Source organism: Indicator indicator, chromosome 29 (assembly GCF_027791375.1).
Source record: "Indicator indicator isolate 239-I01 chromosome 29, UM_Iind_1.1, whole genome shotgun sequence".
Classification (NCBI taxonomy): Eukaryota; Metazoa; Chordata; class Aves; order Piciformes; family Indicatoridae; genus Indicator; species Indicator indicator.
The window spans coordinates 3,030,930-3,043,421 of NC_072038.1; the positions used below are offsets into that span (position 1 = coordinate 3,030,930).

The 12,492-nt window shown below is 53.5% G+C and overlaps 1 protein-coding gene across 2 annotated transcripts in view; it reads left to right on the forward strand.

Annotated features, from left to right (window-relative positions):
• The first annotated feature begins 4,337 nt into the window (after window positions 1–4,337).
• HS3ST3A1 (heparan sulfate-glucosamine 3-sulfotransferase 3A1) overlaps window positions 4,338–12,492 on the forward strand; it is a 50,964-nt gene continuing 42,809 nt past the window's right edge. Inside the window, exons 1-2 of one of the 2 annotated variants that reach the window (XM_054393824.1) lie at window positions 4,338–4,363; window positions 10,254–10,805. In XM_054393824.1, the coding sequence (XP_054249799.1) occupies window positions 4,338–4,363; window positions 10,254–10,805 (578 nt within the window). Of the gene's footprint in view, window positions 4,364–10,242; window positions 10,806–12,492 lie in introns of those variants that run through there. The other variant, XM_054393823.1, reaches the window with a different exon arrangement.

Below are 12,492 nucleotides of genomic sequence, written 5' to 3' on the forward strand. Positions count from 1 at the left end.
GCCCTTTTCTCTGTGTAGAGGAGATGACCACGACTCCCTGGACATACCAGGCTGGTCAGGTGGACCTGTCTAACCTCCACTGCTTGTCTTAGCCAAGCCTCACACCCAGCTGCATGGAGGGGAAGGTGTCTGCTCATGTTTCATGAAGCACTGGAGCTCATGTTTTGAGAGAGTCGAGCTGTCGAGTGCCTGCACAGCTCCCTGATCACACCCCCAGCACTGTGCTCCACAGGCAAATCAGGACTAAAATGCTATTGGGATGGTGCTCCCAAGTTGGTGAAATCTCCTTCCTGGGTCAGCCTCCAAATCCCTCCTCCAAGCCTGGGATGCACTTGCTGGCTGGGTGTTCACCAAAGGGATGGGGGGGGGGCTGGTCTTTGTGGTCATGAGTTGCACCCTGCTCTGAACATACCCAGGGCTCATCCCAGCAGGGTGATGAACTTATCATAGAGTCATAGAGTCAGTCAGGGTTGGAAGGGACCACAAGGATCAGCCAGTTCCACCTCCCTGCCATGCCCAGGGACACCTCACACTACAGCAGGCTGGCCAGAGCCTCATCCAGCCTGGCTGCAAACACTTCCAGGGATGGGGCCCCAACCACCTCCCTGGACAACCCATTCCAGGCTCTCACCACTCTCATGGGGAAGAACTTCTTCCTCACATCCAGTCGGAATCTCCCCACTTCCAGCTTTATTCCATTCCCCCCGGTGCTATCACTACCTGATAGCCTGAAAAGTCCCTCCCCAGCTTTCTTGTAGCCCCCTTCAGATCCTGGAAGGCCACAAGAAGGTCACCTCAGAGTCTTCTTTTCTCCAGACTGAACAACCCTAAAGCTGTTGTCCACGAGCTGCTGTGTAGGTGAGAATCATGGAATGAGAGAATGGCTTCCATTGGAAGAGAGCTTCAAGACCACCTAGTTCCAACTCCCCTGTCATGGGCAGGGAGCCTCCCACCAGCCCAGGTTGCTCAAATCCTCATCCAGCCTGGTCTTAAACACTTCCACATCCACAACTTCTCTGGACTACCTGTTCCAGTTTCTCACCACCTTTAAAGAACTTCTTCTTAACGTCCAATCTAAATCTACCCTTCTCTAGTTTCAAACCAGTGTCCCTTGTCCTAGCCTCTTGTGCTATCACCACACATCCTTACAAAAAGTCCCTCTCAAGCTTTCCTGTTGGTTCCCTCTCCTGTAGGCCCCTCCAGGGGGTCTGCACCTCAGTGCACGCCAGCAGGTGGGTGCAGACACGCTGCCAAACACACAACAGGGCACCAAACCCCTCTGCGGGGTGTTTGTGGTGGGTTTCACATGGCCATCACCGCTGCTGGGCCACCACCCAGCCCCATCTCAAAGCTTCAGCCAGTCAGCCAGGCGTGACCTCACTCTGTGCTGAGGAACAACCACCCCAGGGCTGGCAGCTGCCTCAGCATCGCCTCGCCCGAGCGCAGGCTGCCCGAGGATGGGATGCTGAGAATACAGGATTCAGCCCAAACTCCTGGGGTGATGCAAGCAGGCCACATTTCCCATACAAGGCAGGAATCTGTGTCTCTCGTTCCCCCTTGCAGCAGGAACTAATGCTCTGTTGTTGCTCTGCTTCCTTTTAAAGAGCTCTCCTCAGCCCAGCAAAGCCAATAAGCAGAGCTGTCACCAGCTCCGCTCAGCCGGCATGGAGCGGGAGCGGCAGCTCAGGGTGCCCCAGGGAGGGGGGCAAAGCCCTTCCCCTCACCACTCCCCAGCGATTTCCCAGCTCTCAGGCTGGGCTTGCTGGTCTGCATCATTGCCCCTTCTCTGCCTGCTGCTTACACCATAGGGCTTTGTTGTTTTCTGGGTGCTACAAACACCCTAGGAGCACCATGGGGCTCCGGGTTTAGGTCCTGTCACCGGACCAGTGGTTTCCAGATGTGGTTTCATCTCTCCTGAGTGGGGGGTGGGATATTTCAAAGGAAAAGAAGGAGTCATGAGGCTCAAATTGGTGCCCTCATGCCTCAGCTTTCAACCTCACATGTACCATCACTGTGGAAAGGACAAATTACCCTTTAAAACCTGCTGTGGAAGGAGAATCTCAAGCACTTTACACCCAACCCTTCACCAGTGGGTATCTGGCTCTTCTGTCCAGCACAGCTGCTCTGTGACAGCCCTTTGGGAGCTTGATTCAGCCTTCAGTGCTCTCCAAACTTTGCCTAATATCCCATAAAGTCAATCAAAAGACTTCCCTTAACTTCAGAGGTGCCCAGCTAAGTCTTTACAGAGAGCCAAGGCTTTGCATGCTCTCTCACGAGGAATGAAGGGAACCAGGACATAGAATCATAGAACTGGTGAGGTTGGGAGAGACCTTTGTGACCAAGTCCAGCCACTCACCCAGAGCTCACAACCCCACCACTACTGCTAAGCCAGTACCACTAAACTATGTCCCTAAGCACCACATCCACACATCTTTTAAATACCTCCAGGCGTGGTGACTCCACCACCTCCCTGGGCAGCCTGGTCCAATGCCTGAGAACCCTTGCTGGGAAGGAATTGTTCCCAATATCCAACCTGAACCTTCCCTGCCATAACTTGAGGCTGTTTCCTGTTGTCTTGTCCCTTGTTGCATGTGAGAAGAGACCAATCCCCCACCTCACTCCAACCTCCTTTCAAGGAGTTGTAGAGGGTAATGATGTTTCCCCTCAGCCTCCTCTTCCGAAGACTAAAGAACCCCAATTCTCTCAGCTGCTCCTCACAAGGCTTGGGTTCAAAACCCTTCCCCAGCTCAGTTGCTCTTCTCTGGACACTTTCCAGACACATGAGCATGGGCAGCTCCCATCTCCACACAGGATGCAACTTGTCTCCAACCCAGTTCTTGGAGTCACTCTCTCCATTTGGCCTGTCCATCCTGGACTGGGCAAACCTTCCCAAGTATACCTTCATCAAAGCCAACCTTTCTGCACCAAACACACCCAAAAGCACATTTTTAACAGCAGCAAAAACGTTTTATCAAGAGTTTGTAACCAGCCTTCCCTGCGTGTTTTATGCAGAACCATAAATGCAGATTTAGGGTTTAATTTCCCCAGGTTTTTCACTCTCTGGCTTGGAATACTTTTAAAAATGGAGAATAATATATATAAAAAAAAAAAACAAAAAACACAAAAACAAAACAAAAAAAAAAACAACTCACAGAAGGTATTTATTGTTGTTCCAGCCTGTAGCCACTCACAACTGTATCCAAGCCAGCACCATGAAGCACAAATAAACCAAGACACAAACAAAGGTAATAAAAGAGACAAATATCTGCTCCAAAAGCACTGGAGGAACAGCAGGAGTGTAACTACTTCATGTTCCAGCTAATATAGCTGTCTGGAGCGATCCTCAGAAAGCTCTAGCAGGGAGCAGTTTATGAGTTTCCCTTGGAGAGCTCGGGTAAATATTTGCCTGTGGTGAGTGAGGAGCACTGGGGAGGTGTCTGGTGTTCAGTGTGCCAGCCCAGCTAACAAACCTGCTGTTTGGGGTGCACCATGGGCTATGAGCATGGAGGTGGAGACAGGACATGACATCATTACCCTCAGGACATGCCCGATGGTGGCTTGCTCCAAGAGTGATTTTTCCATGGGTGAGAGGTGCTGATCATAGAATCACAGAATGGTTTAGTTGGAAGGGACCTTTAAAGCTTATCCAGTCCACCACCCCCCTGCCTGCAGTCAGCAGGGACATCTGCAACTAGAGCAGGATGCTCAGAGCCCCAAACAACCTGACCTGCAATGCTTCCAGCCATGGGATACCTCCCACCTCTCTGGGCTATCTGGGCCAGGGTCCACCACCCTCAGGGGCAAATTTTTTTTCCTTCTCTCCAGTCTGAATCTCCCTCTTTCAGGTTCAAACCACCATTCCTTGTCCTGTCACAATAGGCACTGCTCAAAACTCTGTCCCAGTCTTTCTGCTCAGCCCTTGAAGCACTGAAAGGCCACCAGAAGGTTTCCCTGGAGCCTTCTCTTCTCCAGACTGGACAGCCCCAACTCTCTCAGCCTGGCTTCACAGCAGAGGGCTTTCAGCCCTGCCAGCATTGCTGTCTCTGGCCCCACTCCAGCTCTGTCTGTGCTGTGCTGAGGACTCCAGAGCTGTCCCCAGCACCGCAGGTGGTGTCTCAGCAGAACAGATCAAAGGGACAGAATCCCCTCCCTGCAGAAGGAGCCAGGGTGAGCAGGCACTCAGCTGAGCATCTCAGCAAAGCATCAAGGCTGCCAAATTCACCCTGCTTGACTCCAAGCCTCCCAGCCTGTCCCACCATCACAGCAGCCAGAAGCAGTGGTAGGCTACCGAAACCACAACTTGGAGATGTGGCTTAAGTAAAGAGGGGAGAGGCATGATGAGTCCCATGGGTCCTGGAGGTCTGTAGCCCATGCCAGTCCTTAGGAAACACTGCTGCAGCTGCTTTCATGGGAGGCTGAGCCCTTAAGGAGCTATGGAGGCCCTCCAGATAAATCATCATCCTGTATATCCCCAGGAAGGACAAGCAGAGATCATTTAACCCTCAGCCCTTTTGGCCCCTAGATTATATTGCACATGACAAAGCACCCTGCTCCGGGCTGTGCTCTCCCCTCCTCCATAGCAGAGGCATCACCCTGAGCATGGTGATTGACCACGTTGGGAAGGGCAGGTCCAGAAATCAGGACCCTGCCTGGAGCAGCCAGGCAGCCACTGCTGGCAGCCCTGAGCTGCCCTCATGGCTTTCAATCCTGTTCAGTCTCCTCTTACTGGTTCTTATTAATTCATGCTCCTGATCTGAGGCCTCCCAGATGTCCTGGCATCTTGTGCCAGCTCTCTAATCAACTTGGCCTGGTCTCCATCCTGGCTGAGCAGGAGGGATCAGATAGAAGGTGGACAGAGTGCCACGGCCAGGCAGCAGGCACACAGACACGTAGCCTCCTGCCTCAGCCAAAGCAGCACCAAGAATTCATCTGCTCTCTGCTCACAGCTCTGTTTGCTTTTTGGGTGCAGGCATCACACGTACTGCAAGAGGCCAAGTGATTTTGTCAGGTTAAGGAAGTGCAGCCTGAAAAGGATCCCTCAATTTTTGTATTTATTGGTGGTTTTTTTTTTTTTGTCCTGATCTATATGACATTTCCTGTGGATACTCCTGTCCTTCAAAATCAAAAATATTAAAAACAAAAGGGAAATCCTATCCCTACCTTCTTAGTGTCCATGGCTCAATATTTCAGGATACCTTTTCAACAAACCAGAGACACTACCTGGCTCCCTAAGATGTATTTAATGGCCATGGGGGTCTTAGGTTGAAGGCTGAACTCAGTGATCTTAGAGGTCTTTTCCAAACAAAACAATTCTATGGTCCTATGTCTCCACCACTTGCCCCTACCTGCTCATTCCCCTGGCGATGCTCCATGGGGATGCAGTTCCCATTCCCAGTGCTCACAGGTCTCACCTCCCCACAACCCTGTGCATGCTCAGCATACACTGCACCTAAGGAGAGCTTGGCAGAGCTAATTAAAGAAGGATCACAATTCTTTTTTAAATAATACAGGAGCAGTCTGGTGGAGCCTGGCTGTGCTAGATGTGCATCCACATGGATTCTGCCCCAAAGAATTCCAGTGGAGCCAGCCAGGAGTGAGAGCACACTGGGATGAGCCCAGAAGCTGTGGTCCTCCTGCCACCACTCCCAGCCTGGGGTTGTGGACAGCAGCAGCTCATCCTTGACACCTCAGCCTCACTCCAGGGCACTTCCCAGCAGCCTTCCTCGCTCCACACCTCGCTGGCTCCCAGTCCTGCCAGCTCTCAAGGACAATGCATGTCCCTACAATCCCAAGGCAAAAAGTCCTTGAACTTTCTGTGTGATTTCAAGGGGGGAAAAACCCAGGAGATTACAGAGATCAATAGAGGATTTGGGTCAAACAGGACCTGCCATTGACTCCTTGGGGCTCTCAGCCCCTGTGCTGCTGCTGGCCTGTCCTCAGCAGCTATTGTTCCCATTCACTTTAGATGAAGAGGCTTTTGTTGTAGGATCCCATGCAGGGTCACATTGCCCCTCGGTTATCAATCTGTTCCTCTCTCCTCTGTCCCATACTCCATCTCCCTGCTACAATGGGATGTTTTCTTCTGTAGCAGCTCCCTGACAGGCAGCAGCTCCCTTTGCCTTCAGGCCTTATAATCACTTGTTAAGCTGTGCTAGCCTCAGGCTCCCCAATCCCTTTTCCAGCATACTCCCAGTTTAACCCCTGATCCCATTCATGCTACGGGTCACCGGGAAAGGGGAAAAAAAATCCAGCTGTCCCAACGGGGCTGGGCTGGGCTGTGTGTGCATGAGGCATCTGAGCTGGAAGCTTTCCACATTCCCAATTGTATGGGAGCACCTGGAAATATCAGCTGGTGAAAGCAAAGCCATCAGCTCTTGTTTGCCAAAGCAGCAGAAGATTTGGGCTGCTGAGGTCAAGCCTTGGCAGGCTCGCTTGCCAAAGGGCTCTCCTGGTAAGCAGATCTGTACCTTTGGTGTCCCATGAAGGGATTCCCCAAAGAAAGGCATCCTAAACGTGTCCATTTGGAATGGCAAACCTTGCTAGTGTGGTGGTGGTGGTGGTGGAGGGGGGATTTTGACACCAGGCATGCTGAGAGAAGAGCCCTGCTCGCTCCCATAAGTAGCACCAGCAATAAGTTATACAGGAGAGCACTCCTAGGCGAGCGGAGGCAAGAGGGGGGCAAGCAATAAAATAATAAATAGATAGAAAGAGAAAGGGAAAATGAGCACAGTAAAGAACGAGTGCAAACAGGATCATGGAGCAGAGCCTGCCAGCACCATTCCTGGGCTGAGCCCCATGCCAGCAACAGTGCTGGTGCCAGGGAGCCATGAGTCATGGGCATGACTTGCAGCTCTGCAAGCTGGAATGGCCATGCTTGCCTCTGCCCTGCCAGCCCACCAGGGAGGGTGATGGCATGTTTCCATGCCCACCATGGCACCCAGAGCTCCCCTGGGGATCCCAGCATGCTGAAGCACCTCACTGGGATGGGGAGTGCGTGCTGGTGTCCATGATGGGCTGTAGTGCAAGGCATTGGAATAGGTAGATCCATCCACATGGAGGAAATTTAAGGGGGAAAGAGAGAAGCTGCACTGAAGATGTTAACTCAGTTGTGTTAGAGGCTGAGTAAATAGTAAATGGAAAGCACCTTTTGCTCCAAGCCTCCAAGTCATTAAAACCCCACCACATTCTCCCTCAGAAGGGTTCTTTTTGCAGTGGGGCTAAAGCAGATAAGAGATGTGCAGTCTCAGAACTTGGTGTCATGACGTCAGCCACCCAATTTTTCTGGCTTTATAGTGCATGGCTCACCAAAGGGACTTTGTACCAAACAAAACTCCTCTGAAAATAGGGACAAACCCAGGCTGCTAATGGAATCTCACATCTGCAGCTGTGTGGGCAGAGTCTGCAGCAATGTGGGGTGCAGAGAGGTGAAGCTATTCCCTAGGTGATTTCCCTTTCTAACAGGTAAAACACCTTCGCTCTTGTGGAGCAGTTGCTGACTGTTGGAGCCACCAGAACCTTCAGCTTCAGTAAGCAGAAAACAATGAGTCAGGTTCTGAAAGAAAAAGTCACAAGAAGTGCCTTAAATATTGTAAGGCTATTTTAGATGCAGATAGATTTGGCTTATTGCTTTCCAGATAGACTCTGATCATATTTTCCCTGGGCAACCAGTGACTTTTAAAAAGGCAAGCTGAGATTCTCACCAATATTTCCAGGGGAAAAAAAAAAACCACCAAACAAACCAAAACCAAAAGAAAAGCAGCAAAAGTGATACAACCACAGAGGAGACACACCCCCACCACCCCCTCCCCCCGACCCACCTCGCTCCTGCACTTCACTCCTTTTGTTTTCTCTGCTTGAAGTGACCATTTATTCAAACGGAAAAAGCAGCTTTGTTCTAAGGGTCTAGGAGAAAAGTGTCATAATAACCAGCATAAAGGAGTCAAAGCACTTTGCATTGATCCAGCTCCTTGTGCAGGGCCCACTCCAAAGCCCCATTGATGTCAGCAAAGTCTTTTCTCTGACTTCAATGAGCTGCGGATCACAGCTCAGATTTATAAAAGCATTTAGGTTCCTAATGATGTAAGTAGTTGCCTAGAGGTGTTAGGGGCCTAACCTGCTTATAGCCTTTTGTAAATCACACCAGGCATCTACTTACACATCCAAGCACTGAAATACCTGCAACGCTACAGTATCCTAAAGTCACCAAACAGAGGAGGTTGGAATTGTGCTCCCTGATGTGAGATGAAGTGGTCTGCCTGTGCTGCAGCTGGGGTGGGAAATCCATACGTGCAGGAGAAATTCTGTTGCTTAGAGAGGGGGGAAAAAAAAGTCACTAAGTTGGGAGAAGATCTAATAGAATAATTCATTACAAATAACATTTGTTATTAATTTGGGCCTGTTTACTATTTGGAAACACATTTTTATTAGGCAGCCAGCTCTGCAGATGGCTGATTATTATTCATTGCAATTTCCTTCCCCACCTCCCCCCCCCCCACACACACACACACTCCCTTCTTCTTTTCATTGAATAATTTCTGGATACACCAGCTTTATTTCCAAGGATTTGAAGTTTAATTCCTTAGCTAGGTCCACACCAAACAGAAATGAGAAAAAAAATAAAAATATATCTAAGTCAAGTGTTTCATGTGCAAGTTTGTTTAAAAATTCTATAATCTATGACAAACATTTCAAATTAAAAGGGCATTCCCACAGGCAACGAAATAATGAAGCCCTTAGAATCAGGCAGCCGAGGCATGAAGCTGATAGCTATTTCCACATTTTATGTACTCTCCAAGGAGGAGAGCAAATTTGGAGAGCAACAGTGTGTTGTGTTTGTAGATATTTCCTACCAACTGCTGGCCAGATTCTGCACTCAGCCTCGGGGTGGTTTGTTCAAGTGAGCAGGGAAAAAGTCTGATTTCAGGTCTTTCTGTGCCGTGATCAGCCCAGTGCTTAGTGCAACTGTTGGCTGGAACCCTGCAAGTGTGTCTTACACCCATGTCAGTGGTTTCTCTGGTTGTAAGGGAGACTGTTCTGCCATGTAAAGGCATTTGTGTGTGTCGGGCTGGGCATGGCCGCTGGGCAAGGCAGGAATTTGCTCAGGTGATGGGGAGAGGGGTAGCGCAAAAATCAGAGTGGGTAGACAGAGAGGTGGACCTAGTGTGGTCAGACGTTGTGGTCTCATCACACTGCACACGCTGAACGGAAAAGTCCCGAGGAGCTGCTTGCCAAACGAGCCTGTCTGCTGACAGTGGGGTGGATTTCCCACTGCGGCTTCAGTGGGCAGCTGGAAAGTAAGTCAGTGTCTGCAGAGAAGCTGTGGAGGATCGACACCTCCTCTCTGCCCCATGGGGCGTCCCCGCACCCAACGGGACAGCCTCCGTGGCTCCCCCACATCCCTCTACCTTCCGGGCACCCCTCTAGCCCCGGGATATTCCCCCGGCACAGCCTCATGGGCATCATCGTATCCCTCTGAGCATCTTCGTATCCTGCTGACCCTCGGACACTCTTCTGGACACCCCTCTACCCCCAGGACACCTCCGCACCCCCTAGGGCAATCTCTGGGACACCTCATTATCCTTCTATCCCCTAGTATAACCTATGGGGCATCGCCGCATCCCCGCACCCCCCAGGACATCCTCCAGGGCAGACCTCTATCCTCCAGGAGGACAACTGCCCGGGGCATCCCCGCATTCCCCGGGACAACGCCTGGTGCATCTCCGCATCTTTCTACCTCTCCGGGATAGCCTCCCGGGGCACCCCCTCACCCCGCTCCCCGAGAAGGATCTCGGAAGAGGCTTCCCCACGTCCACCCTCCTTCCCCTACCCGCACCCCTGGGCTCCGCCGGGACCGGTCCAGGGGCGGCTCTGCCCCCCGCCCCCGCCGCGCCATTGGCTCTCCCCGCCCGCCCCGCTCCGCCCCGCTCCCGGCGATGTCTCCGCCGAAGTTTGCGGCGGCGGCCGCCGCACGTGGGAGCCCCGCACCGAGCCCCCGGCACCGGCGGGTTCCCGGCATCGCTTCCCGGATCGGCAACAGGGGAGGAGGCGACGGCGGCTTCCCCCCTTTCCCTACCCGCCCCCCAAAGGGGGATGCCCCCCTGAAGCACCGCCGCGGCCTGGCCCCCGCGCTGGGGATGCGGCAGTACGCAGCCCCCCGCCACCGCGGAGCGCTGCGCGGAGGGGCCGCGCCGGGGGGCGGCCGCGGAGCATGGCCAAGGAGCCCGGCAGCCGCCTCGGGGTAGCATGGCCGTGAGCGCGGCGGCCCCCCCCGCCGCCGAGCCGCTGCCCCGCAGCATCTTCAAGAAGTTCCTGGTGATGCTCTGCTCCCTCCTCATGTCCCTCTACGTCTTTTACTGCCTGGCCGATCGCTGCCAGACCCTGCCCGGACCCATCATCGCCGCCGGTGCCGCCTCGGAGGAGGAGGAGGGTGGCGGCGGTGGGTACCTGGGGGGGTCGGCCGAGTTGCCCCCCTGGCAGGCGGCGGCGGCTCGGCGGAAGCGGCTCCTGCAGCGGCTCAAGCAGCAGCAGCGGCGGCGGCGGCAAGAGGCGGCGCCGGGCGTGGAGATGCCGGCCGGGGGCGGTGGGAACCGGGCCGGCGGCTCAGGCGGGGGTGGCACTGCCGGGACCCTGACGCTGCTGCTGGGCGAGGGCACGAAGCGGCTGCCTCAGGCCATCATCATCGGCGTGAAGAAAGGGGGGACCCGGGCGTTGCTGGAGTTCCTGCGGGTACACCCCGACGTTCGTGCCGTCGGTGCCGAGCCCCACTTCTTCGACCGCAACTACGAGCGGGGACTCGCCTGGTACAGGTACGGGACAGGCTGTGGCGGGCGGCGGCGGAGCCGGGGCCGTGGCCGTGGCCGAGCCGGCAGTGCCCCCCGCTGGCCACCGAGCCCCTTCGCCACCCACCCGCGGATCTCCGATCCCCACACCCTCCTCCTGTCCCCTAAACCCCATGGCTGCTCCTCGAAACCCTGTCCCCGCTCCCCAGCCCCACCCGACGATCTTTTTCTCCCCCAGCCCCGCTGCCCTTGTTTCCCAGTTCCGCATCCCCTGTTCCACATCCCCTCTCTCCACGCGTTCTCCCGTTCCTGCTCCCAAATCCCCCAGTCCCTTTCTCTCTCCCCGCATCCTCCTCACTGCCGCCCTATTCCTTAATCCCCCCACCTCCCATCCTCCTTCCTGCTCCCCACCATCACATCCACTAATTTGTTCCCCCACCCCACATCCCCGCCACCCAGTCCCACTGCCCAGGGCATCCCCCTGCCCCAATGCTGAGAGTCCCCCGAGGGTACCTCCCTGCACCCTGGGGTGCTGCTTGTGGGGAGGGCTGGGGGACGATGGGAAGTGCGGTAGATGCCACATAGCCCTGGGCACTGCACGGGGATGCTGAGGCAAAACTAACCCCTCCTGAGGAGCTCACCCCCGCTAACACCTTGCTACTCCCTGACTCTTTGTGGAGGTGGGGGGAGCTGCAAAACCTGTGGTTCATCTGAGCTCCCAGCCAAGCTCCCCCCATAGCCCGGGGGGGCTTTCCTTTGCCGACTATGGTATCATCACCTCCTGCAGCTCCCAGCCCAGAGATTCAGCATTTAAAAGCAGCTTTTCTGTGTTCGGTGAGGAGAAAACCCTCCGTTATTTCCCATGCAAATGTTTCAGCATCCCTGTAAAGAACAACCCAAAATGTTAGTTCCAGGAGCGCAAGCCACCCGTTCACCTTGCCTAAGCAGCAGCAAAAAGGCAGATGAGGTTCTTCTTGTGATTAATTAGTGTTCCATTGAGCCAAAGAAAAGGGATCCCCTTTTAAAACGAGATGGTGAACTCCAAAGGCAAGGGGCAGGATTCTCGTTGCTGTTGTTTAGGTGTTTTCCTGGTGTGTTTTAAAGTTACCAGAGGAGCATCTTCTGGCAGGCTCTGATGGAAAGGACTGGTTGGGGTGGGGGTGAAACTGCTCCTTTTTGCAGAGTGTGTGTCTGTCTGTGTGGCTTTCTTGAATGAACACGGCAAAAAGGAGAGGATTTCGGGTACCCCTGGAGCTTGCTTTCCTTTCCTGCTAATCCCAGAGCTCGTAGCAGAGAGGAGAGGATGATTTTTTGGCTCAGCTTGCAGTGACAGTATGGAGATGTGGAGTAGGATAGTACTGACAGTCCGAGTGTTTGTGTGAAAGTCCTAACACGTGGAAGCAATGAGCTTCCTTCTGCATCCGCCGGTGTCAGAAGCGCGCCGGGGTTGTTGGGGTGGTTTTTGGTTTTGGTTTTTTTTTTTTTGCAGGCAGCAGAGTGTGGGTTCTCCAAGAAGAAAGATTTCCTTTCGTGTGGGCTGGAGCTGTCTACAGAATTATATTTTTAGCGTGTGCCTATCCAATTTCCACATGCTGACCCCTCTATCAGAAAGGAAACGTTAAAAAAAAGGGATCTGAAAAACCTCAGGAACTTTCATCAAGGCTTGACTATGAAAAATAAACACATGGCTATGGGGTGGCATCGACTGGAATTT